Genomic DNA, 26,693 nt, shown 5'->3' on the forward strand with positions numbered 1-26,693 from the left:
TTTTCATTCGAAAATAAAAATGAACAATGAAGGACATTTTAAAATGTTTTATCCCACAAATAAAACAAGTTTAAATACATTTAATAATGGTTTTAAACACTTATTAAAGAACTTTCTCATAGTGATACTACGTAAAAAAAGATCCTCACACCAACAAATTCTGAGGAAGATGCTTCTAAAAAATTTATTATAATTAAAATGAATATTTTTTAAAGTTAAAATCATATTTTAACACAAATACATTGATCTTTTGATGGATTTTGAACTTTTATTTTTTTTCAATGTCATCTTCTATTTACTCAGTACTGAGGCATGTATTAATTAAGAAAATTTGAACATTCACTTTCCACTGATTGCGAGAGAACTGTAAAATGTGGATTGAACTTTAGTCTGTTTCCAAAACAATTGGTAAATTTAAAATCAAATATCCCTTTTTTTATCATATATTACAACAGAAATTATTGATAACTATCATATAATATCATTACAAAACTGATATCAGTAATTTTGAACTACAACTTTTTATAGCTTTTATGAACTACAATAATTAACTGAAATAATCAATAGAAATCATATTGCTGAAAAAATGATTCCTACAGAAAAATGTTAACAATTATTTGCAAATACAATACTTTGCAATGTTAAACAATTTTTCAACAGCAAACTAAATCAAATTATAACATAAAATATGACTTATAATTTTTTTAAATTAAATATTTACTTATATAATTAAGTTAAACAAATAGGCAGTAGATTAATTACAAGTTTATGTATAGCATCTCATAAATAATTCCAATTATTTCATCTCATTTATCCAAGAGAAAATATAGATATCTGAGGGTATGAAAATTAATGAGATGGATACATTTAAAAAAACTTGGATTTATACCAGCTATTGCACTAAGATGTAACTAAGTTCAAGACTATTTAACACTTATACAACCAAAGTAAAACTCACACAAGTGACAAGGCGCTTCATTGTAAATTATTACCAATCAGTATCGAATTGTAGCTGTTTGTAAAAAGTATATGTAATTTATTTACAATAAAAAATAATGTGAGATAAAGTTAAAAATTTTAAACAAAATATCATTTCATTATACAAATATAGTAAGTTTATCATGCAGTATTGTAATAAAATTCCTTTTTTCTGATTTGATGGAATCCAGGTTGAGTTTGTACATCTGTTTTAGTGATTTAGCAATATGTAAAGTTTCATATATGTTTATGCAATTGGCTGTTCCATTTCAATTAAATTTAGCCTTCTTGTTCTTCATCATTTATGAAGTTTATAACTTGTTGAGGACGGTACAAATATAATGCTCTTGTTTAAATAACCTGTAAATTGTTTTAGCACTACGAATGAATGGATGAGTTTTATTCCAATAAATTCTAAAGAACAAAACAAAAATATCACTATATGTTAAATACAGAACAATTAAAAACAAAAAGAGAAATTAATAGAAATAATGATAATTAGTAATTGTTTTTATTACCTTTCTTCAGTAAATAAAAATAATAATTTATATTGGATCCATAATGATCTGTATGTGGAGATGAAGTCACAATTGAGGCAACAAAATCATATCAATCAGAAATTAAAATAAGAAGCCTTCTTAAATTATATTTTTTCAAAGTTCATAGATGAGATTTAACCCAGTAACTGGGGTTTGAAAGAGAGAGAGAGAGAGAGAGTGAGAAAGAGAGAATATATATATATATATATATATATATATATATATATATATATATATGATTGAAAAACTGTAGTTTCAGTTTCTAAACTGTCTTCTTTTAACCATTTTTTAACAAAGAATTTTGTTGAAAGACCATTATGATTTGTATAGTAAAGCTAGTTGAGGTTTGTCTAATAAAATGAGTACTCAATAATTGCAGAGCTAAAATCTATAACCTAAGCAGTTAACATTGGTAGGTCGTTGTTTGTTCATAATATTAAAATGTTTGCATTACTTTTTTAAAGTGTTATAATCTATTCATAAGTATGGGTATACAATGTCCCACGAGGATGGATGTATTTCAGATATAAATCCTATCATTCAAAATAAAAAAAAATTTTCATACATAAAAAACTATAAGATTCCCACTGTCCACACCGATGATGTACATAATACATAATGTATATTGGGTGTGAAAGGTTTAAGATGAGATATCCCACTTTTTGATGATTTTATTAACAGTGCATATATCTTGAGCAGAAACTCACATTAACTACCCTATAGAATACCACACTATCATCTAATGTGACGCACACAAATAGAATACCAGGATTCCCATTGTTCCTACCTATCTTCCAGGTGGCAAAAAAAATTCTTTGTTAATTTTCATACTGATTTTTTGCAGCTAAAAGATGTTTTCAACATCATGGTACCACTGTGAAATGCAGCTGTGTCGATTGCAACAAGATTTATTTGAACTGGATTAACAGGAAAAAAGTTATGCACAAACAAACATAAAAATACGCTGGTCGAATACATAACCACCTGTTTTTGAAGTCGTTTAATAAATACAAATGTTATGTTAGTAACATATGTCTGCCCCAGGTATGAAGCTGAGCAAAACAAAGTAGTTAGAGGATTACGTCTGTTTTTGATCTGCGATTAATTGGAAAACCAAAAGAGTTTTCAAAGAGAATGGATGAATAGAGAACTCTGTGATGGAGCTGCAGTGTGGGAGGGTGTAGTCTTAACCTCACTTCCAAAATTTTACCTTAATTTCATTTCCATTCTATTATTTTTTTCTTTTTTGTAAATAAATTATACCAGCCCCTTCAAAAATTAGAAAATCCATAAAATATTACGACCATAAATACAAAAGAAAACTCAGTCAATGAAAACAGATACACTACACAAATATACATCATTCACTTGTCACACAGTATGAGTCTAACACTTCCAGAAAGGGCTGTAAACCATAGAAACTGAATACTTTTTTGTCAAACTTGTTTGCTCCCCCTTTTTTTATTATGTCTGCTAATAGCAGACTTTCAATTAATAGGAAATACAGCAGCAATTAGTTTTTAGATTTATTACAGTATTATTGTTAATTGTGCCATTCTAATGTTGGTTTTTATTTTGAATAAATTTTATTATATAAAAAAAACAATAAAACTTTTAAAATACAAATTATGTGTATCAATAACAGTATACAGCTGACAAATCACTGCATTACACAACTGCAAGCAAGAATATAGTTTTCTTCTGAAATTCTCCATTACTACTGAACAAATTATGACATTGCAGTTTTACCTGCACTTGAATATAATAACCTGTAGTTATATTTGCAGTTCATTTCATATTGACTACTAATTAATATTTCCAAACACTTTAATAAAAAATATAGTTTAAACTTTTTTTCAAGTAAATTAAATTAAATTAACTCTTAGTTAATCTTAATCATAACCATACTCATAACAATGGTCATAATTTAAATGCAATAGAATAATCATTTCCTTTCCGACTACTCTTCTAAACTATGCAAATGTTTTGATATTACACTTCTTTGTAAAATCAATTTGTCATGAACTTATCTTTACCTTAATTACTGAATTTCATGGTTTGTATTTGGTAGTGGTTTTTTCTACTTTGAATAAATCATCAACTTCAATTGCTTCCTCATCCATTAAACAGTTTACAGTCCTATACTTTAAACTTGCATCCAAGCGGAAAAATTAGGTAAAAGCTATCTACTTCTTTATTTTAATTTCCCTAATTTCATGGTTTATTCAAATTCATTCTGTTAATATGTTTCATTTACTCTGAGTTCAGAAAATTATTCTGCAATTCATCATGATTCAAAACCTTCTACACTACAACAATTAATGCTAGTTTTATACATGCAAGTCAAAGTTATGTTTGACTTCCATGGATAAATGTTTGTTTTACTGTATTCTGTTTTCACTTTCTTTACCAAAGATCTTATGGCAATTGCTATTTTTCAATCCATGAGACAAAGCATTAATCTATATATTGAAAATAAAAAACAGTCAAGTATAGAAAGTAATCAAAGTATTCATTAAAGCAAATAAATGCATTACTAATACTACTTATTGGACCTACTCAGGAAACAAATTTTTCAGATTTATCCTTGGACAACTTTTTATAACCTGGTTCACATACAGTTTTACTATGGTGGTTTTTATAATTTTTTTTTTATGAATAACCATTAAGGTGAAGTAAATAACTTTAATAGATTTAACTAGTTTAAAAAAAAGGATTTAAGTTAACTTACAGCAAAGAAAGCACAGAAGGGGATTTAGCTGCATTTGAATAATAAAATGAAAAGGTTAAAACTGAAACAATTATAATTTAATAAATTAGTAATATAATTAAGTTTTGATGAAAAGTCTTACCCCGTATTTTAAACAGCACATAAGGAAACAACAAACATTCAGTTGACTATTTTTTCCATCACAATCTTACCTTGATTTTAAAACAGAAATATTAATACACTTCAGCCATAAGTTTTTTTAACAAATTGTTTTTTTTAACACATTAATAGAATGAACAAGTCTGTTGATAGCTTATTTGATTCTTTTTCTTCAATAAGTAAGCATGATATAAGTGTACTTTGAATGCATAAATGTTCACCCAGTAATCAAAGATTGTGTTTGGTGTTAAACAATATAATACTAGAGCCTAGTTGGATGTTTATTAGGGGCTTTATTTTATTTAATGTTTTAAGGTGTCTGTCAAATAATTTTGTGCTTTACTGTATTTAGATTTATTGTATGATTAAGTGGACTTAAAGATGGAATGAGATGTATAGTTTTATCATTGAAATTTTATGTTTATCCTTCTACATTCTTATTAACTGAAAATAGATAAAAGTAGCATACTTATAAATAAAATATATTGTATGAAATTTTCAAATGTTAGTCTGAACCACTATTTAACATACACCAATGTTACTAGCAACTAGCTTACTCAACACTGTAAATGTACTAGAGGTTAGAGTTACAAGAATACTGATCAAGCACTTTCCTCACTCAGAGGTGTACATCATTATCTGAATATTGATTAATGCAGTATCTCACCAAAGTTGTTTTGGACAAAATTATAAATTTTACCAGAAGCAGGTTCTGGTGGTAGATTAAGCAATACGCACATAATATTTCTTAACAAAAAAAATAAATCATGTCAGTGTTTGGCAAAACTTTTCTGTCATAAGCAAATAATAAGGCCTGTTAACCTGTCAAATGATTAACGTTGTTAGATTAGATATTCAGCAAACTTTCATTTTTTATTCAATTAATGTTGAAGAGAAGAGGGAGAGAGAAATATTTATGGCAGAATTTCTTAAAACTACAAACTAGATCAAACTAGGTTGGTGGTCTGCCCAGGTTAGGTTAATCTGGTTAATGAAGTAAGGATGTGTAACAGATAAAAACTTAAGTTAATATATAAATGCTGGATTATATAAAGCATATCCTCAAGAATATAATAAATACAATGAGGTTTGCATAGAACAGAAATGAACAGAGAATAGCATTAAATAAATAGAATTATTGTTAAAGGGGCACAAATATCCATGTACAAACATATTAACACATGTCAAAAATTTCATCCAAGCAGGAAAATTTTAATCAGAATCAACAAACTTATTTTAGGAAACAGACTTTGAGAAAGCATAAATATCTTTTACAATATACGAACAGTTTTTTTGAATTTGTGAGCACTTTATTTAGAACATCAATTTCAAGGTATAAGATATTCAATTTTAACTGTTTTTAATTCTGTATTCTCTAATTTATTGCTATCCATGTTCACTGCAAAAGAGGTTTAACCCAAATTTAAGCCAAAATGCTTACTGTGGAATATAATATAACAGATATGATTATAGTACTCTTAATGCTTGGAATGTCTTATGCTCAGAAAAACTAACAGGATATCACATGGGTCAATATTTTCATATTTTATGTTAATATTCATAAACTCCATGTAGTGCTACCATTCTCAGAATATAGTATTATTAATACATACAAAGTTGTCAAAACGCTGAAAATTTTGATAACCAATAAAAAATTAATATAATATTATTTCTTTAAAAAAAATATGGTAAATGCAAAAATAACAAATAAAAAAAAAATTAAAATAATAAAACATGTTCTTTTTTTTCACTGTTAAGTTGAACTATTATATAGTGCATTGTTTGACAACAGAAAGGGGTATAGATAAATGACTCAGTCTTATGGCTGCAATGCATGTAAAGCAGTTTAGATACAAGAGGTACCAATCAAATCTGCTTTCTCTGAAAGTAAATGTGATCACTACATTTAACAGAAAGTAAATGTGATCACTACATTTAACAGAAATTAAATGTGATCTCAGTTATGAACAGATGAAGGGGTTAGTTGTAGAGTTGAAAATCACCTTCTTTTCAATGAGCTTTGATATATCAATAAGCAACTACATTTTTGGCTCAGTGAAAAAGGTAACAGGAAATCAGTCCATTCCAATCCTTATTTTCCTTAGGGAGCCAGACGTGGAATGGTTATTATTTTGGAAAGTAGTAACCTACAACAATTACGGTTATGACAACATACAAGCAGATATTTTCAGAATTACACAATGATCTTATTCATTAAAAAGTTAAAAAGCACCAATTGCACCACAGGTAACTACACCACATAATAACTACACGCTTCATAATTATAACCTTACAAAAAATTCAAAACAGACTGCTGAAATTACACATAAATAGCATTTATCCTTGTATCACTACTTTAATAAAATTCTATACCATATGAACCTAAAACAAAATTAAAACAAAACACTAATCACAGTCAAAATTATATGACAGTAATTGCAAGGAAAATTATTATTGCATCATTCAATAAAAATTATATAATGAAATAATAACAAATTAGGAATAACTATAACTGAAAAGCAGCTTATAAAAATCAAATGCACTAAAAGCAAATAATTGAGATACTGAAAGCAAGAAAATTAGAAAGCTCATTCAATAATGAAAACATAAATACATTCAAATAACTAAAAGACATTAAACCTTTGCTAACATTATAATTATTAATATAATACATTAAAAATGTGACTTTAACAAAACAAAACAATGCTCCAAAAAAAAAGGTAAGAGGTAAGAACTTGATGTAAATATTGAACAAAAGTCAACATGAATGTAAGTACATTATAAGGCAAAATCATACAAAAAACCAAACTTACTATTATCATGTACTGGTACACACAATTTTATTAGCTACAAACATATATTCACACACTTATGTAATCAGGAATAATTTAGATAGATATTCACAAAATCGAAATATTACACAAGATATATTACAAAACTTTAAAAATTAGAATAACTGTATTAATCAGTCTACAACCTTCATTTGGTATTGCCAGTGTGTAGTTACATACAATCTAGTTGGTGAATTCTTATTTTAAAAAGTTGACTGATAAAATTACAATAAATAACTAGTGTACAGAGATTTACAAATTTATTTGAACTTAGTTACATAAATTATTTTAATCAATACACTCATATAATAAAATAAGTTGAGACGTACATAAGGATGCATGTATAATATTTCTTTTTTTTCTTTAAACTCCTCTTCCCTAATAAAGAAACATCAGTGTACAGCATAACAGATAAAAAAATCTACTATCACATGAAAACCCACACATACAATGATTATTGCAATTCAAGAACTATTTATCTTGATAATGATGCATGTTATTTTCTGCTTTCTTTTTTTAAATACAGTTATTAAATTATATCACAGGGTCTAAACTGATAGATACAGAAAAACAGTTTTGATTAATTTGTTACGAATAAATATTAATCCTTTAAAAGAAATATTATTACGCAACTGTTAATACACATACACTTTGCATACTGCACAAATATTATTGTAAAATTTACTGATATTTTTATTTTTAATAGGAAAAGGAAAAACTGGAATTGTTTGATGCTGCTGTTAAGAAACAAACAGATATAATGATACAAAATATTTTGGGTGAAGGAATTGACATTCATCTGTTGGGACTACGGGAACAGTGTAAACTATCAACTGGAAAAATGCATCCATTATTTACAGATGAGTCCTATAGAATCGCTAACCATTTTAAATTATCTACAAGCCAGGTAATTATTAACCTTACAATTTATTACTAAACAGCATCAACCTTTATCAAACCAGGCAACACGACTGTTCTCATGTAACTCAACACAATACTTTCATTCATAAGAAAGCATCTTAATATCCTTCTACTGCCATTTTTAATAAACCATCAAACCTTTAAAAAATTTCCCCACCCATCTATTTAAAACATAATTAAAAATTTTCTTTTGAAAAAGCAATATTACTCTGTCAATGAATTTTTAAATAATATTACTTAAAACATTTTGTAGGCACATGAATTTTCTGAATCACATTCGTGTACAAAAATGTGAGGTAAAATATTTTCCTTTAATACCTTATAAATTGTGAACTATCTTGTAGTTATTTTTTATATTTGTATCTTCATGTATCTTAAAATTACTTATAGCGTTTATTTTAAATAATTAATATGGACATTAATCAAATCTATTTTTTATCTTATAAATTAATTATATAATTTGTGTTGCTCTGATCAAGGTTTTATTATGGTTTTCCTTGATTCAATCAGGCAAATCTTGAAGTAGTTTTTAAATTGTAGCCTATCCTTCCTCAGAAAAGATTAAAAACTATAACAGTGTTAGGTTCAGATTCCTTCTTTCTTCTGTGGACTTGTTTCTAACAACAGTCCTTAGGAATGGTTGGGAGCATGTACAGCAACCAACTAACAAAATTTTTCAAAATATGTGCTGCGTTAAAAAAATATTCATATAACATCGGGTTGTCTTCAACTTTTGGGTCCCACAACAGATAAGTTACATGTTGTTAAAGGGAGACTATTAAAATATACACGTATAAATATACTGAAATTATTTTATTTTATTTTGATTACAGTACTTAAATTTTGATTCATAATATATATGTATATTTTAATGTCTATAAAAGCTTTACTACTATATAAACACAGCTGCCCAATAAACCAGTCACCAAAAAAACAATGATTAGGTAACAGTTATGTCTATTCATCAATTTTGTCATACCCAGGATTTGTCATTTTGTCATTTCACAGGAAGTGTTGAACAGACCTATGGAACTGATTCAGGACCTGAAAATAAAAAATCTCATTTGGATAAAAGCCCTAACTCACTCCTTTTTCCTATATTTCACATTTTGTGTTTTTAAAATAAAAAGTTATGCCTTATAAATGGATTCAGATATTTTAATGAAATTTAGTATACATGTTATGTGTTCAATAACATTTGCCACAAAGAAATGAAGTTTGGAAATTTTAACTTTGTAAGTTGCACAATGGTTGCCATTAATTTTTTTAATCATTAACAGCTCAGTAAATATTAGTTACATTGAATTATATTTTATTAGGTAACATGTGAATATATATGTTGTTAAACAAAATGACACATTTGTTCAAATAAGTTAAAAACAGCTGATACAATTTTTAGCCTGTCAATTGTATGCTTGTTTTTACATCCTTCATTAACTGAATAAAAGATAGTTAATAATTTCCATTATTAGTAATTATTATTAACAATTAAAAAAAATCAATAATGTTAGCTCAAAACCATCAATAAAGTCTTTCAGTTGTTTATGATTTGATTTGAGCAAGAGAAATGTCATTTTGTTGTAATAAAGGGCTTAACATTTTAGCTATTATAATTTAATAAAACTAATATTTACACAGATATTAGCGATTAAAAAATTTTAATTGCTACCTTCTGGAAACTTCCAATGTACAATTTTCAAACTTCTTTTTCTGTAAAGATTTTTGGTAGATGTACACCAAATTCCATTAAAACGTGTCAATCCATTCCTAAGATTATAAATTTTTATTGAAAAAAAAAATGAAATTGTGGGTAGGGGAAAATGAAGTGAGATAGAACATCTGTCCACATAATCTGTTTAGTTTATTTTGATGTCCTAAATCAGTCCTTAAATTTCACCAACATCTCTTCTTGGACACTGTATGTTGTTTGAAGTTATTTTTTATAAACTAACAGTATAAAATAAACTGCATATGTAGTAATCTTTTTAACCCTACTTGTTAAATTTAAAATAAAATTCAATGGATTTTTCCTCTATGTTCATTGTTTAAACTTTATATTAAATTTACCAGTCAATAAATTTAAACTTAATAAACTCAGTATATATCTAAATTAATTATTAAATTAGTTGTTTGATAAAGTGATAAAAATGTGTTACATTATTGGTGAAATATTTGTATAATTGTACACTGTATATAAATCTAGAAAACTAATTCAAGTAGTTATTAAAGCAATATCAAACAAGAGAAAATGCATTTATAAATATTTTACAGGAACACGAATCAGAATAATTTGAAATATTTCATTACAGATGGTACAGGACAAAATTAATTTTAGACCACCTTCTGGAGTATGGACTGTTGTGTGCTAGGTAATGCTTAATCACAAATGAGTAAATCAGCACACGTATGAAATCAGAAGTCAAGACCTTACTAGATGTTAAACTAAGTACTGAGATAAGTACTGAGATAAGGTCTAAGTACTGAGATTCATTAAACTACCTATACAGAAATCATATCTAGTAATCTAATTATCAGATATATATAACTGAAAAAACCCTTGTATAAATATTTGTATAAATTTAGCCTTTTAGAAAATTTGTTTCTCTTTTGTAAGTAGGATAACTTCTTAAAGTTAAAAAGAATTTATGTGTTGTGGAGCATGGTTGATTTGATTTGTCTTATTTCATTCAAGTATCTTTCCAAAAAAGCTGTAGCACAAGGGCGGTTCAGAAAGTTTTTCACGACCTGATACAGAGATACCACTAGTAGGTCCAAATGGCAATTTGTAGTTAATGTAATATCTGTTAGATGGCATATTAAATAATTTCCAACATGTCTTCTCAGTTATTTAATTGTTGTGGCTAATAGGTAGTAGATGAGTGTTGTTATTTTGTGCAAAATGGATAAAATCAAAATTCGAGCAGGAATAAAATATTTCGTTGTGAAAGGTTTAAACCTGACAGATATAAAAATGGAGTTAGGTCCAACAATAAATGAATCTTCTTCATTGTTTTCGATGGTAAAAAAGTGGGCAGCTGAATTCAAATGCAGTTGAACCAAAATTTCTGATGATGAGCATTCAGGACGTTCTGCAACCACCACGACTGATGAAAATATTGCAAAATCCACAATGCAGAATTAGAAGATTGATGGTTGAACATACGCGAGCTAGCAGAAATACAGTAGACCATACTCACAACAACTTACACGAGCATTTGGGTATGAGAAGCTGACAGTGCAATGGATACTGCATTTGTTAACGGTTGACCAGAAATGCACTCAAATGAACATTTCTCAGCAGTGTTTGAACATGTTCAACAGTAATTCTACTGAATTTTTGTAATGTTTCTGCTGATGATACGTGAATTCATTACTACAGCTCTGAGATGAAGTTACAGTCCAAACAGTGGGTCGAGACCACTTTTTGCCTTTTTTTTATATAAAAAAGGGCAAAAAGTGTTCGATAAGCAGGAAATGTAATGGCCACTGTTTTTTTGGGATGTTCATGGTGTGGTGCTCATAGACTATCTGGAAAAAAAGAAAAACAATTACCAGAATATTCACAGCATTGTTGGAGCATTTGAAGGAGGCCATTAATACCAAACGTCCACATTTGGGCAAGAAAAAAGTGCTTTTTCACCATGACAATGCACTCATGCATGAGTGATTATTTCCTGTTCCTGAATTTGAAAAATGGTTTGGTGGGCAAAGATTTGCCTCAAATAACGAAGTCATAGCCGAGATAGACGCCTATTTTGCAGAGCTTAAGAAATTGTATTTTACTGAAATAAAATAATTTATGAGGAATAAATAAGCTGAAAAAGCTATGGACTCTGTGTATTACTTTAAAAGATGATTGATTATGTTGAAAAATAAAAAAAAGATTGCTAAGAAATTTTGTGTTTTCTTTATTAGGCCACGAACTTTCAGAACCACCCTCGTAGATATAATCTAAAAATAAAATAATTAACATTAATACACAACCTTCAAGCTTTTATAAAATTTATTTCTTATTTAAATTTTTATTTTTTTTAAGAATTGTGTTCTGATTCCAACAAATATATGATCCAAAGTTAAAAGTAGATATTTAACATGTACCTTATATCAAGTCACAGTGGCACTTAAGTTGAGATGGAGTTAAATAAGTCACTGTTTACATTTAGTTGGTGTTTTTATTTCCCATGTTCTGGCAACTAAATTTTTCATTTTTCTTTTATGTACATCAGCACAATATATAAATCTAGCATAATATTTCTGTGCCTGGGATCCATAGTGACCTATCTACAACAGTTTTACAAGAGGAGCAATTTTCTCATTCAATAAAATTGTATTACTTCCTGCCACCATAATATATGTATTTTGTTATGTTTTTAACTGTTTATTTACTATATTTTACCTGTATTTTTCATCAGACTACTCAGAATTTAAGTAGATTAAGGTGAACACCCTTTAAATACACTTAGGTTTGTTTGGCTCTCAACATCTACAACCATGATTTATGCCACCTGGGTTATTTTGTAAGCATTAAACATTTTAAAACCAGCTGAGTTTTGTTTATTGAAACTAATCTTATATATTATGGAATATGACAACAAAAAAGCTATTTAGTATTATTTCCAAATTATAATAACTAAATAAAAATGTTATTTTTTTTCAGTTATTGCAATACCTAAAAAAAAAAAAACTTTAAATTGAAACTAAAAGAAAACTTATTAATAAAATAATATAAACATCTTTTTAATAGGCCAACAAATTTATGATCTGAAAAACTGTTTAATATTGCATTGTACATCACTTTATTTTAATAATAGTCAAAATGAGTAAATTATTTTAGGCCAATTTTTTTGTCCAAATTAATATAGCAATATTAATAATAATAAAACTAATAACTAAAGCAAAATTTTACTAATATAAGTTACAATGTATGCATAAGAGATCTTCACAAATAACTGATTTCCTTGAAACAGTTTACAAGTGAATTAAAACCTATCAGAAAAATATTAACAATATACTAACTGTAATACAAATTAATAATAGTTTTCAATAATATCTTTAGTGCTTCTTCAGTCTGAATGTTGTTTTTCTTAATCTAGTCTTCTTCTAGAAAATCAGCTACTTTTAAGCCTTGCAGTAAATTAATAAAATAATCTTTATAATCATCAAGCATACATTGTAACATTGTCATAAGGTCTTTGTATTTCTGTGAACTTATTTTTTTCTTTTCTTTTCAAATGCAAGGAAGAAATCCTGGCATAGGTATATTTACCTGCCTTGTGAGTCCCCTGCAGTCTACCACTTTAAAATCATTTTCTGCAAAGACGTCTTGAAAAATAGTTTTTCTGGATCGTCTTTTCTTAACTGCAGCCAAACCATGTTTGAAATTTGTACAGTCGCAATCAGTTGTCCTTTTCTGGCAATAAATGGGCTGGAATTATTTCGCACGAGGGAAGAGAAGGAGATAAAAACTTCTAATTTCATCATGCTGACATTAAAGGCATTTTTTCCTGCAGGTTTTTATAAAATTTGCCCAGCCATTACTTGTAAGACCACCAGGTTGGTCTAGTGGTGAACGCGTCTTCCCAAATCAGCTGATTTGGAAGTCGAGAGTTCCAGCATTCAAGTCCTAGTAAAGCCAGTTATTTTTACACGGATTTGAATACTAGATCGTGGATACCGTTCTTTGGTGGTTGGGTTTCAATTAACCACACATCTCAGGAATGGTCGAACTGAGAATGTACAAGACTACACTTCATTTACACTCATACATATCATCCTCATTCATCCTCTGAAGAATTATCTAAACGGTAGTTACCGTAGGCTAAACAGGAAAAAGAAAGAATGCCATTACTTGTAAATATTGTCATCATAGGCAAAGACCTTTTAGTTTTTTCTATCATTCTATGTTCACTATCCACCTCCAAATGTGTGTGCTCACACAATAAAAATTTGTTTATAATTTTTAGTTCTGGGTCTTGGTGCAGAAACCAGAAATATATCATGACCATCATCCTATTCCAATTCTGTCCAGCACAATTATCAGTCCATTTCATTTACTCCAGTTTCAGCTAAATTACTAATAGCCATTAGCCAATTACTAATAACCATTTAAAAAAACGATTCCATCTCATTTCCTCCACATCTTTCCCTTGTTTCATCCCACAACATGTAAGCGCAATGAATTTTGGGATTTGTAAATCATATAATTTAATGTTTATAATTTACGAATGTAAAAACTAGTTGAATTCGTGAGCAATGGTGTAGATAAGCGTTTTTGCAAATCAGCCAGAATTACCTTATAACATTTGTTTTCAGAGGGAATACACTTTCTTTAGCCTTCAGGTTATATCTTGTGGCTGTTTTTTTTAAATGATTTTCATATTCAGTTTGTAAAACCTGTTTCTCTTCTGTGTCTACCCTTAGCTTGGTAGTGTAAGAGTCGCAAGTATCTCATGTATCATTGTCTGAAAAATGAATTGTGTAATTGAACTCTTCATTAAACAGTTTTCGAAACTGCCACTCCTTAGCAGATGCATGATTTGCAAACTTCTACATGCAGGCTGAACATTTTTGATATGTTAAATTACTACCCAAATATTATTTTTTAGAACACTCTGATATAGTGGCTCTCATATGTAGGATATTTTTTATGTGTTTTCTAATAGTTCCTTAAACATCATTTGGTATTTTATTGCTTGTTTCATTAATCCAGTATCTGTAATCTTGCGAAGTGCTCTCTTAATAAAAGTGTTAGAAATGGAGAGAGTATTCAGAAAAAATATTTTACATATTGTAATTTCTTTTCCTGAAACACATAAAAAATATATGAAAGTTATTTTTTTGATGGGACTTTGAATTCCACCTTCAATAACCGTACGTCTTCTTACATTTCTATTTTTTTTGTGAGATACTACAAACTGTCTTTTTGTTTTCCATGAAACTGCCTTCTTGCAGAAATCGGTATGAACTTTTTGTTGTTCTTCACTAGTTATTTTGGCAGTACACTTGTTTCTGCATGTATCTGGGCATGTAGTTTTGTTTTTTTCCTTCTGCTAATTTTCCTTTTGCTGCTGTATATGTTTTACCATATAATCTTCTGGTTTTTCACACAGTTTTCTTCCACAAGTGTTCATTTCTCAGTCTCTTTTTTCCTTTCCTTAGATTTTCTGCTTCAACATCATCAGAATCCATGTCACTGTAGGGAACCAACTGAACCTGCAAACAATCTTCATTATATTTACATAAATCAGGTGAAGGTCTCAGAAGATTTAACTTCTTGTTCATAATCAGTTGACGAGTGAAAATCAAAAACTCTGATCAAATGATGGGTCTTGCTCACTGACACATGCATGTGAAGAAGAGGATGAATCACTACATTCAATATGGTCAGTTTTATCATGTTCAGTTTTATAAGAAGGCCTAGTTCTTTCAAGGGTATGATAAATGAGAGTTGAATTGCTTTCAAGAAATGCATCTTTTTCTATTTCTGAAGCGTCATCAATAAATAGCTGAGGTTGAATTGGGTCTGAACAGATCAAATAAAGTTTTTATTTTAGTTATTCAGTAAGGACCATCTTATGATTTTTCATACTTATTTAATTGGCCTAACTGATTATGTTTTATTTCATTATGACAAACATAATAGTCTGATTTAAGATTATAGAAACAATTTTTCAATCATTTCATAACTTTATAAATTAATAAATAAACTTCAAAAAAAGAAAAATTGAGCACAGTAAACTTTTAATGAATAATACTAATAAGAGGTTTAACTTATAAATAATATTTCAGCTCAACTGAAATAATTACACCCCTGTTTATACTAACCACTAGTATTATGTTTATAGACAGAAAATATAAAATTCAACAACTGCAGCCTATATAAAATGTTCAAACCTTATCAACACTGTCACTAAGAAACCTTGACATCACAATGATATTAAACAATGAAACAAGTTTCTTTGCAGCGAAGACAGAAACATAAATTGGACAATTGGCAAATTTTGGGGCATTTACTATGAATTCATTTGCTTATCTATTTAATCTGAAACAGACTAGGTCTATGATTAAATTGCTACTGAGAACATTACCTGATAGAAAACATAAATTATTCCTATAGAGATAATACTTTATTTCTAAATTTTTCTTAAATTTAGTAATAGGCAATGTCACTTACCTTTTTTCAATGAAATTGTTGAAAAAAAGATTATGCTCTTTATTATATGTATCTTCTTTTGTACATAACCTAACTAACTACACTGTCCTTGGTCTGAAATTTTTGTCCTTCATAATTTTCAGGAAATAATAATAAAATAACACTACAAACACACAAGAATTCTACATAATCATTGTTAAACTAAATCTAACAGATAACTTGGACTTAAACACTATTACAAATAGCTGGACATAACCAAAACGTGAAACTAACTGAGATCTAGAGCAAAACAACCTGGTGGCAGAATTATGTGCTAGCACATGAAGTAATTATTTACTAGGTATTGTTACAGCCATATGAACCCAAGTGCAGTTGGGCTCCTTATAGTTTTATATTTTCAGAGCCAAACTGCTACAAGTAATTATAGGTTTATTTGGTTCTGAAGTTAAGCTGCACATAGGTTACTTCATCTCTGGCTAACTTTATTTATTTTGATAGTTACAGTTAAGGCTCTCTGGTATTAAAAGTAATAAAAAGTAACAGTTCTAATATACATGTAGCTCAGTTTTCAAGAAAATGTAATTAGGTTCCTATGGCTCTCAGGTACACATTTAAATTCTAAGTATCTTTTTCAAATTTTATTTTTATTATTCTTCTGAATAGCACCTTTTGGTTTATTAATATATATCCATTTTTACTGTTTGAAGATCACTTGGATGAAAGTCTGACATATTTACATCTTTCTTTTTCTTTTGAAATCCAATAGTTGGTACACAGTATACACACAAAAAAAGAGGTTTAAGAAATCAGATTGCATCCCTTCTAAATCTAGACAATTTTTCAACATTCAGAATTGAATGATTAGTAATAACGTGACATGTCACTAGACACAAGTGAGGCTATAATCATGTTGCAATGAATTACAAACGAAAAGTGTTGGTACAATTACAAATGAATTTCTGGTTATTACAGATTACTAAATTTATATATGCTGGGCACAGGTAATTTACAATATTCAACCAGTATTTAATAGCTAATGCACGATGTGGTCAACACAACTTAACATTAAAAATAAGAAAAATATTAATAATTTAAAACATTGCTACTGTAATTTCCTTTGCTTATATTAGGTGCCATCAGCAACCAATATGGTTCTTGGTTATGGTCCAGTCGTTCCAGATGGTTATGGTTGCTGCTACAATCCTTGGCCCAAATCAATTACATTTGGTATTTCTGCATTTCACTCATCCGAATCAACTAAAGCTTCGTTATTTGCACAAGCCGTACAAGACAGCCTTACTGCAATGCAGGAGTTGCTGCAGAAAAGAATTCAATAGAATAGAAAATGACAGTAGCATTACTTATGTGTAACTGATTTAGAATTTCAAGTATACATGTCATCTGTAAGTAAAATGTTTAATAATAGTAAGTCTACCAAAGTAATTATACCAGGTGTGTAAATATGAAACCGAAATTTTTGTGTAGAAAATACATGTTTATTATATGAAAATAATAAAAAATATTTTATTTAAAATATTGTCCATCGCTAGCTATACATTTTTCCCATCTCTCTGATAATTTATGAATGCCACTCCAAAAAGCTGTTGTTCTTTTGAGGCAAACCAGTCATCGAGCCACTTTCGTACATTTTCATAAGAAGTGAAGCACTGCGCAGCAAGTGCGTGTCCCGTAGATGCAAATAAATAGTAGTCGGACAGAGCCAAGTATGCTGAGTAAGCCGCATGCAAAAGTATTTCCCAACTGAATGCCTCAATCGTTTCCTTGACCAGTTTTGCTGTATGTGATGGTGTATACCATGATGCAAAATCACTTTCTGTTGCCTTTTTTGATATTCTGGTCATTTTTTTTGCAATGCTTGATTCAAATTGATCATTTGTTGTCGGTAGCATACAGTATTAATCCTTTCGCCAGGTTTTAGCAGCTCATAATAGATCACATTCTTCTGATCCCATCAAACACAGAGCATTGTCTTCTTTCCATTGCGATTTGGCCTTAAAATCGACGAATGGTTTGTCTGGAGTTACACACAATCTGTTACACTTAGGATTCTCAAAATATATCCACTTTTCATCACCTGTCACAATTCGATGAATATATGACTTTCTTTTGTACCTGATGAGCAACATTTTGCAAGTGGTTTTTGGTTTTCTTGTTGTCTTTCATTCAGTTCATGTGAAACCCATTTTCCCATCTTCTGATTTTTCCCATGGCTTTCAAACGTATGGAGACGGCTTCTCGTGTTACATTTAATTGATCTGCAAGTTATTGCATTTGAGTGTCATCCTTGTCCAACAATACTTGCAAATCACTGTCTTCAAACTTTTTCAGTGGTCTTCCACATTCTTTGTTTTGCACCGCAAAACCATCACTTTTGAATTTTTTTAAACCACTCAAAGCACTGGGATTTACCAAGAGCATACTCACCATAAGCTTCGATAAGCATTCGATGCGATTCTCCAGCAGTTTTCTTTAAATGGTAACAGAAAATAAATGCTGTCCACAAATCGTAGTTTGTAGGTACAAAACTAGACATGTTCAACGCTAATTAAAACTATATTGTTGAATGAAACTTGTATTGTGAATAGAAAATTTCTGTCAGCTGTCAAAGAAAGAAAATGGTGCCAATGATGCGGTTTGACGGTAACTACATTGACAGCTAGGGCCATCTATGAGCAAATTCCGGTTTCATTATTTTATTGAAGTACTATATAGTGTGTGTATTAGTATTTGATATATTAAACCAAAGATTAAGTATAGATATTTAGTTTGAATATTTAATAAATAATTTTTGGACGTAATGTCAGCAAACACAATTTTATTATAGAGAGAAGATTCTTATGTAATTATGATCTCATATTAGAAGAATTTATGCTTTTAATCATCTCACTTAAAATTTCAACCAAACATGTATTCATTACCAGTAAGAAGAAACATGCTGTTACAAGTCTATTGATTAATAGTAAGAACATTCAGATTAACACAACAATAGCAAATCAACACACTAACCTCCAAATATTCAAAAGAGTTTTTTTCTAAATTTAATGCTTGTTTTATCAGTTTGTAAGATATGTATTGTGTCAAATAGTAGACATACTTTTAATATACTCTAAATAAGAAAAAAAATTGTTAATTTTATAATTAAAATTCAAAGTTATGCCTTTTCTGACTTTTTCAGGAGCTTTTTGTAAACATGTGTATCATCCTGCAATTGTCCAAAACTCGTTACAGCAGATACTATAAAACTATTTTTAAAGAAAATTTACTCCTTTCTAAATTATAATCTTCTGGTTTAAAATAGCTGCTCATTCTTTCAGCTTTTATGGTAAAGCTCCAACTTAACTACAATAATAGTTTTTACTAGTATTTTATGTTTAACAAAGTAATATTATTAAATAAAGCAATGCATGAGTATTGGGCATGCACTGCACTACTATTCCCTGTGTTATTTCATATAATTACAATTTTTTATATTTTATTTCTTTCAAAAAGATTTTTTTAGACCAATCTACAGAATTAGTTAATCAAATTGACATATTAACAAATGTAGCATAACAAACATGTAGCATAACATTACTGTTAAAAACATCTCTATTTTTCGCATGCAGAAAAATGTAGAACTGCAAGGAATTCTCTACTTACAAAATGTCTGTAGACAAAGTAAACGTAGTCTACAGTTAAGTGTCCAATAGTTATTTATGAATAAGCATAGGGTTTTTAAAACTCATGCTGATCAATTTATTGGTTTTAGCATAATAAGTATGATTTTCAATTCGGTAAATGTATTGTTAATGATTGAACTATTTATTATTATTACTATATTATTTCCAGAACTATTTCCAGTATGATGGACTTGACAGCTAAAAATCTTATCTATCAAGACTTCACTCCAATTTACAATTATATTTATTATGATACTTACAGTTCCTGTTAATATGTTATGAGTTGGATCACAACAAATAATTATCTATTATCAGCTCTAAACTGGTACAATCTTTACCAATGTTAACACACATCTAAGGAGTACTGATAATAAATACTGCACTAAGATTTATGGGGTTGTTAGCAATTAGTTCCTTCCTGTAAAGGGGTATGCACAATTTTATCATTAGTAGCAAAATCCAAGGAAATTAACTTCATTAACTGGCAATAAGATGTAAAAAAAAAATGCAAGTAGTATGCAGTCATACAGTTTGTAGTTAATACTTGCAGTGAAAATATTCCATTAGTGAAGAGTGTTTAAATATTTTAGTTACATTCATTATAATTTTATAAATATATGTAATACTTAATAGTAACTTACAACCATATTATAAAAATGTATAACTTGTGTAATTATTGTTTAAGTATTCTTAAAAACAGATTACTTTCATTTGTATTCTATTATTATGTTACAATAGAATAATAGATATTATGTTAATATTGTATTTATGTTGATATTGTTATACACTATTATCTTAATATGTTGATTTTGGATGTAACAAGAGTGAAACTGACAAAAAATCAAAACCACACACATGCCAAAGTGCTTTTAAAATTTCTGAATGCAGAAACGTTGAATAATTATTAAAAATTTTAAAAAATGAACTACTTCAATTTAGGTTGTATTATTCAAATTAACTTAAAAATTTTTAAATATCTTTATCAATTTCATAATCTATTTATAAAAATTAAATTATATATTTTGGAAGGAATATTTCATCACCAGAATAATAAGAAATTTCACTTTGAATTTTGGTGCATAATAGTAATGCTCAAAAGCCCTTATCCAAGCCTTTTGACCTCAGACTGCTTCGCTATCTTCAGAAACTAGGTCTGTCTGTTCCATGGATTCTCGCAAAGTAAATAGGATGCGACACTCCTTGGTTACACCCTTCTCTAAAGATTAAATATTTACCATCTGAAAAACATAAACAGGACCCTCATTACTGATTTGCTAGCAATCAATTTAGCAAGATGACTAAGAACTACAAACACACACATCTACACAAATGGCTCTGTCTAGGACAACAGATATTGCTGTTCAATAATACTCCCTGATAAAGAGATAATATATATACTTAGTGTTTATTCCTCTGTGTTCTTTTGTCAGGCCTACGCAATTTACTCTACCTTAAGAGTAATTGAGACCTGCAGTGAAGAAGCTTCTTGATAATAACCAACTCTACGAGTGTACTTGAGAGCCTGAGCTGCAGACGATCTGAACCCATAGTTCAACTAATCTATGAAATTCTCTCAATACTAAACAAGGCAAGGGGTATTCATACAAGGTATTCAAGGTATAACAAGGTATTCATATGGGTCCTGGGCCATTCTGGTATCCTCAGGAATGAATGGGCTGATGAGGCTGCCAAGAGAGCAGCAACAAATGGCCTCTGATTAGAATTAACAAGTGAGAGCGACTTCACGAGGGCATGTACAAACTATGTACTTAGTGGAATAAGTTCTGGCTGCTGAGTCCTCCCATGGCATACTGGAGAACATCTTTGAAAAACCTTTTATCCCAAACAACAGAAGAGATCAAGTCATCCTAACTTGTCTGAGGATCAAACACAAAACTAACCCATGCCTATCTATTTGGTTCTCCTCACCAGAAGTTTGAGGTGTGCAATGTAAAAGTCAAGGGTATGAACTGAAGTTGAGTTTACTAAGGAAACTGGGAATAAATTTTGATGTAGCAAATAACATTTTTGGTGGTAAGTTATTATTCAATTGCCTCGAATTTATGAGACATTTACAAACAAACTGGCTCTATTAGATGTAGAGCAGATCTAGAGATGTAGAGCTATTAGATCTAGGCGCAGGGTTCATGCTTCTGCAAACTTGGTTAGCTGCTTCAAAAGGTAACAATGTAGGACATTCAAGATGTCCGGATGAGGCCTGCAGCGAAGGCAAAAGCTGAGTTTATAAATCACTGATGTAAATGTCTACCAAGGCATTTACATTAGTGCATCCCAACGAGACCAGGCTTATTACAATGAGATGTAAAAGGTTAAGAGGGCAAAAGACAACTCCCATTAAAGCTCATCAGGGCTATGAACAGGGAGGGGGTGTGGCGATCATCACAAGATGAGTATCTTTTTCTATGGGGATGGGATGTAAACCATTTACTCATAGACTGCCCAGTGTTTGGATCTATTAAACAATGGATGACAATTAAACCTGGGTCCAGCTGAGAAGGCATTATTGAACCAGAGGAAATACATCAAGAGAATGCTGCGGTTTCTGTTATAGTGTGATGAAGAACTTAATTTAGAGGTTTTGCTTACATGAGATCCCTTATAGAATAATGAGTCCGCAGTGAAAACAGTCTAGTGATGGTGTTCCAATATTTGTTATTCATGTTCCAGTTTGTTTGGTGTTTATTGTCTAATTATTTATGATCATTTAGTTCAATTTAAATAGCTAATGACTTTTATCATTGACGCGGCTACAAAAAAAAATTTTTAATTATATATACATTTATATCGTTCAGAAATATCTGCAAAATATATACATTTTCTTCTATTTCAGATGGTGGACAAATTAAATGATTGTTTGCAGCTTGAGGAAGCTGTACAATGCAAACCAGCTTTTCTGCACCTGCAAACTGCACAATACCTTTTGTGCTCTGAAAAAATTTATTTTAATAAATTATTTGAAACAGGGCAGCTTCATAGTTTAGAACTTAGATGTCAGACATTTTTTCTTCCCCTTAGTACTGGCAAGAAGTTTCTACCCATTTAGGTATGAAGCTGGAAAAGCAGCATCAACAGTTAGGAGTACTGATCAGAATTTGACTTTATTTCTGGAAATAGTTGTAGAAAAGCATTTATACCTACAAGAATTTAGTGTACTGTAGTACACACTGCTAAAATGAATTTAATCAAGCTTCACAAATTATTTTGGTATTTTAAGCTTTTATTTTTTATTTTTCAGCATAATACTGAAGTTTTTTTGTAGCAAACTGGTTCCTACTCCAAAAACCTGAAGAAATTTATGCAAAAACTTTTGAAATTTTCAATAATTGATTCTACTTTAAGAAATGTTTTCCTAATTTAAGGGGGGGTAGTCAACCCTTTTTTTTTTACACTACAATAAATCATATCCATATTTGATTTACAACCCTAAAATTGAGGTGGATGAATAATCCTCATTTACGAGAAACGTAATATTTCAGATATGATTTATCCTAGAAACCTAATTCTTTAACCAAAATAAACAGAAAGTTTTGCTCTGTTATCTGAAGGTAAAGTATTTGTTTGCCAGGTTTCACTAAGTCAGAAAAAACTTTTTTGCGAAAATTAACAAAAATGATAACGTTTCCTTTATATCTTATTTTGGTACTTACGTATTAACGCTACTGCAGCTACAGCTTTATTTAAAAACAAAGTAGTAATCGGATTTCGGTGAAAAATGGGCCGAAACTCCTGTATCAGGATCAATAAATTGTATTTATGATTAACTTTAGCATGTAGGAATCCTTCTATTTCTATTCTATTTGTTTGGTAACCTTTCCAACTGTCAGAATAAATTGTGCTACCATCTGCACGGTTTTATTTCGGGGTAATATTTAAAACATCTAACATTTAAAACTAAACAAAACATCACTAAACAACTAAAAACGAACAACAAAACGAAAATGAAACAGAACTATTAACGAAACTACAATAATAACCACGAATACTCTGAATAAGAAAAACACAACCGCACTCATCAAGACCTGAACCTAACCTAATTAATTATTTATTACTTAAATAATCAAAACATTACTGTTGATTAGTCACGGTTAGCGAGCGAAACGAGCGTAGGTGAAGTTTGGTTAGATATCACAATACTCGACCACAATTATTTTTACGTAAGGGTAGATTGCTCTTTATTGGCGCATTTGCGTAACTGTAGCTGCGGTGACGTTAATACGTAAGTACCCTTATTTTTTATTGAATTTCCTGTGAAATTATCTTAAGATAACCTCTCCACATATCACAGATTAAGAATTTATGTAAATTAAAAAAAAATTTCAAAATATCATGCTTAGAAGTTTAGTTACGACGTTTCTAGCGTTTTAAAATCCTGGAAAAAGTTTTCGGAAAATATAAAAAAAATTTAACTACATAATTAATAAATTCAGGTTAAACATCATGAATTTCTGAAAGTTCTGATTTTTTTAAATCAGACAGCCATAGAATAACATTTTTTGAGAAGGGCCAGCCTTTGGTTTATTATTTTGAATCTCAGGAACACCACGGCAACTAGATTTTTGCCGACGTTTTTCGTTCACAGTTAGAATTTTTGATTTTCATCCTCTTACATTTTGTTTTTGTGAAGCACGTTGTATTGTCGGTTCCATATTATAAATTAGACACTAATAAACTAATCAAATAAACTTTATAACAAATGTAAAGAAAAGCCTACACCTGAAGTCAGTACCTACAGCCAACAACACATAACCTAAATACTACAATCACATGTGAACAATGCTTTAAAAACGACACCTTTATGTATCGCAAATAACAACACAAAGTGAAATAAAATCGCATTAATTAATGATAGAATGCAGATAATTTACGTCAAAAAAACTTAAATACGTGTCAAAATATTACACAGTAAACAAAAGTGTACGATAAAGAAATATGTATGCTAGTCAAAGTGTAGTGCTACTATCAGGTTGAAAAAAATTGTACTAAAAGAAATCAAAACAAGCTCTATAATAAGTTCAAAACACTGATCTCTATAAAATTGGATAGAGGACTTATGGCGTAAAATACAATTAAGTATAGCATAAAACATCATCAACCAACCATAAGCTTAATCACTAACTGAGTATGTTGGAATATATATGTATATCTAAGCTTGTAATTTTTTCATTTAAATACCTTAATACACATTTTTAGAGTACACACATACAATTTACTTAGTAAGAGGTTATCATGTTATTTTATATTCTAATATTAAAAAAAAAAAATTAGTGACTAGTCTGCAAGAAGTTGCTACTATTTCTTTGCAAAATAATTAAAACAAATACAGAATGTTCTCTGTATGATAATACAAATCAATTTTCAAAACATTTCAAAATTAAAAATGATTACAATTCACCCTCAATATTTTTATGCTGTAACCTTGCTGTTCAATGTTATAATGATGGAAATTGTACTATTTTGAACAATTTTTTGATTATTTTGAGCATATTAACCAATTTTATTAACAGGATTGTAAATCTGAAATTTCTCATAGTATTACTATCAACATAACACTTTTAATTACCAAATTGGGTGACATCACAAACTCAATATTTCATGTTAGATATCATGTATGCGTAGAGTGAAAAATGCAGGAAGACCCTAAGTTTTCCAACATTCTTAAAAAAGATGTTTTTTTTTTCACAAATAAAACTAAATATTATATAATTTAGTGTTATAATATACATTTATTAAATGTCTTTTTCAAAATGTTAATAGATTAAATGTTGAAATATTTCAATATATATATATATATATATATATATATATATATATATATATACAGTATTAAATTTAAGAAGTAGTTAATTATTATTATTATTAATTGTTTTGTTATATATAAAATATTTATTTGTAAAATTTCTATTAACAAGTGTTATAAAAAATAATTATATTTTTCCTAGTGAAATAAATTATTTTATTATTGAATATTTTTATGTAATTTGAACTAAATCGCTGTTATATACTATGTTATATTATTGCTCTATAAATGTTAAATTTTTAATAAGTATTGTTTCATAATGGCAATAATTAACTTGGCTTTCAAAAATAAATATAAAATGTTAACTACAACTGAAAATTATTCACGGAAACCATGTTGGTATGAAATAAATGATTTTAACAAATTAATCTTTCTAGAATATTAGTGAAGTCATCTGAAAACTGCACTCTCTTTTTACTTTAATGTTCCACAGCACTTGTATTACCTCAAATAGCAGAATCAAAAATCTTAAAAATGAGATTTTTTTCTGCAGATCACAGAAGTTTATTTTATGTATTATAAATTCTACAAATTGTAAGTTATGTATTGCTAAAAAAAAAAAAATATTTATTATAAATATAACTGTGAACCACTCGGTGATACTTTTTATTGTATTTTTTCAATTGTTTATTATCAAAGAAATTTAAAAAATGTTAAAAGTCATTTATGGTCTGCCCACAGAGACTGATTAATTGTAAAAAATAATAATTATTACAAGAAAATAAAAATGACATGATGGAAACTTTATTTTAAATTATTTTTATTATATAGTTTTACTTATTTAGCTACCATGGTATTGATTGCATAATATCACCTAAATGTTAATGTTACAAATAATTAAAGAAAGAAAATTTCAATTTCACTTTTTTTATATAACACAAAAAAAAGAAAAAGGTAACCCACCT

General features: G+C 28.9%; 1 protein-coding gene and 1 long non-coding RNA gene across 2 annotated transcripts in view; one reads left to right on the plus strand and one right to left on the minus strand.

The window, feature by feature from the left end:
* The window catches only part of ChAT (Choline acetyltransferase), a 212,786-nt gene extending 188,181 nt beyond the window's left edge, over positions 1-24,605 (plus strand). The window contains exons 11-13 of the mRNA XM_075359890.1: positions 7,924-8,124; positions 17,421-17,693; positions 22,822-24,605. Coding sequence (XP_075216005.1) covers positions 7,924-8,124; positions 17,421-17,627 — 408 coding nt within the window. The 3' untranslated portion in view covers positions 17,628-17,693; positions 22,822-24,605. The remainder of the gene's footprint in view (positions 1-7,923; positions 8,125-17,420; positions 17,694-22,821) is intronic.
* Positions 752-24,722, minus strand: LOC142321635 (uncharacterized). Its single transcript, XR_012755684.1, has 3 exons — positions 24,599-24,722; positions 21,014-21,208; positions 752-1,392 (listed from the first exon to the last, which is right to left on the minus strand). It is a non-coding gene; the product is annotated as an uncharacterized LOC142321635 (long non-coding RNA).
* Positions 24,723-26,693: the final 1,971 nt, after the last annotated feature.

The sequence above is a fragment of the Lycorma delicatula genome, chromosome 3, assembly GCF_047948215.1.
Source record: "Lycorma delicatula isolate Av1 chromosome 3, ASM4794821v1, whole genome shotgun sequence".
Taxonomy (NCBI): Eukaryota; Metazoa; Arthropoda; class Insecta; order Hemiptera; family Fulgoridae; genus Lycorma; species Lycorma delicatula.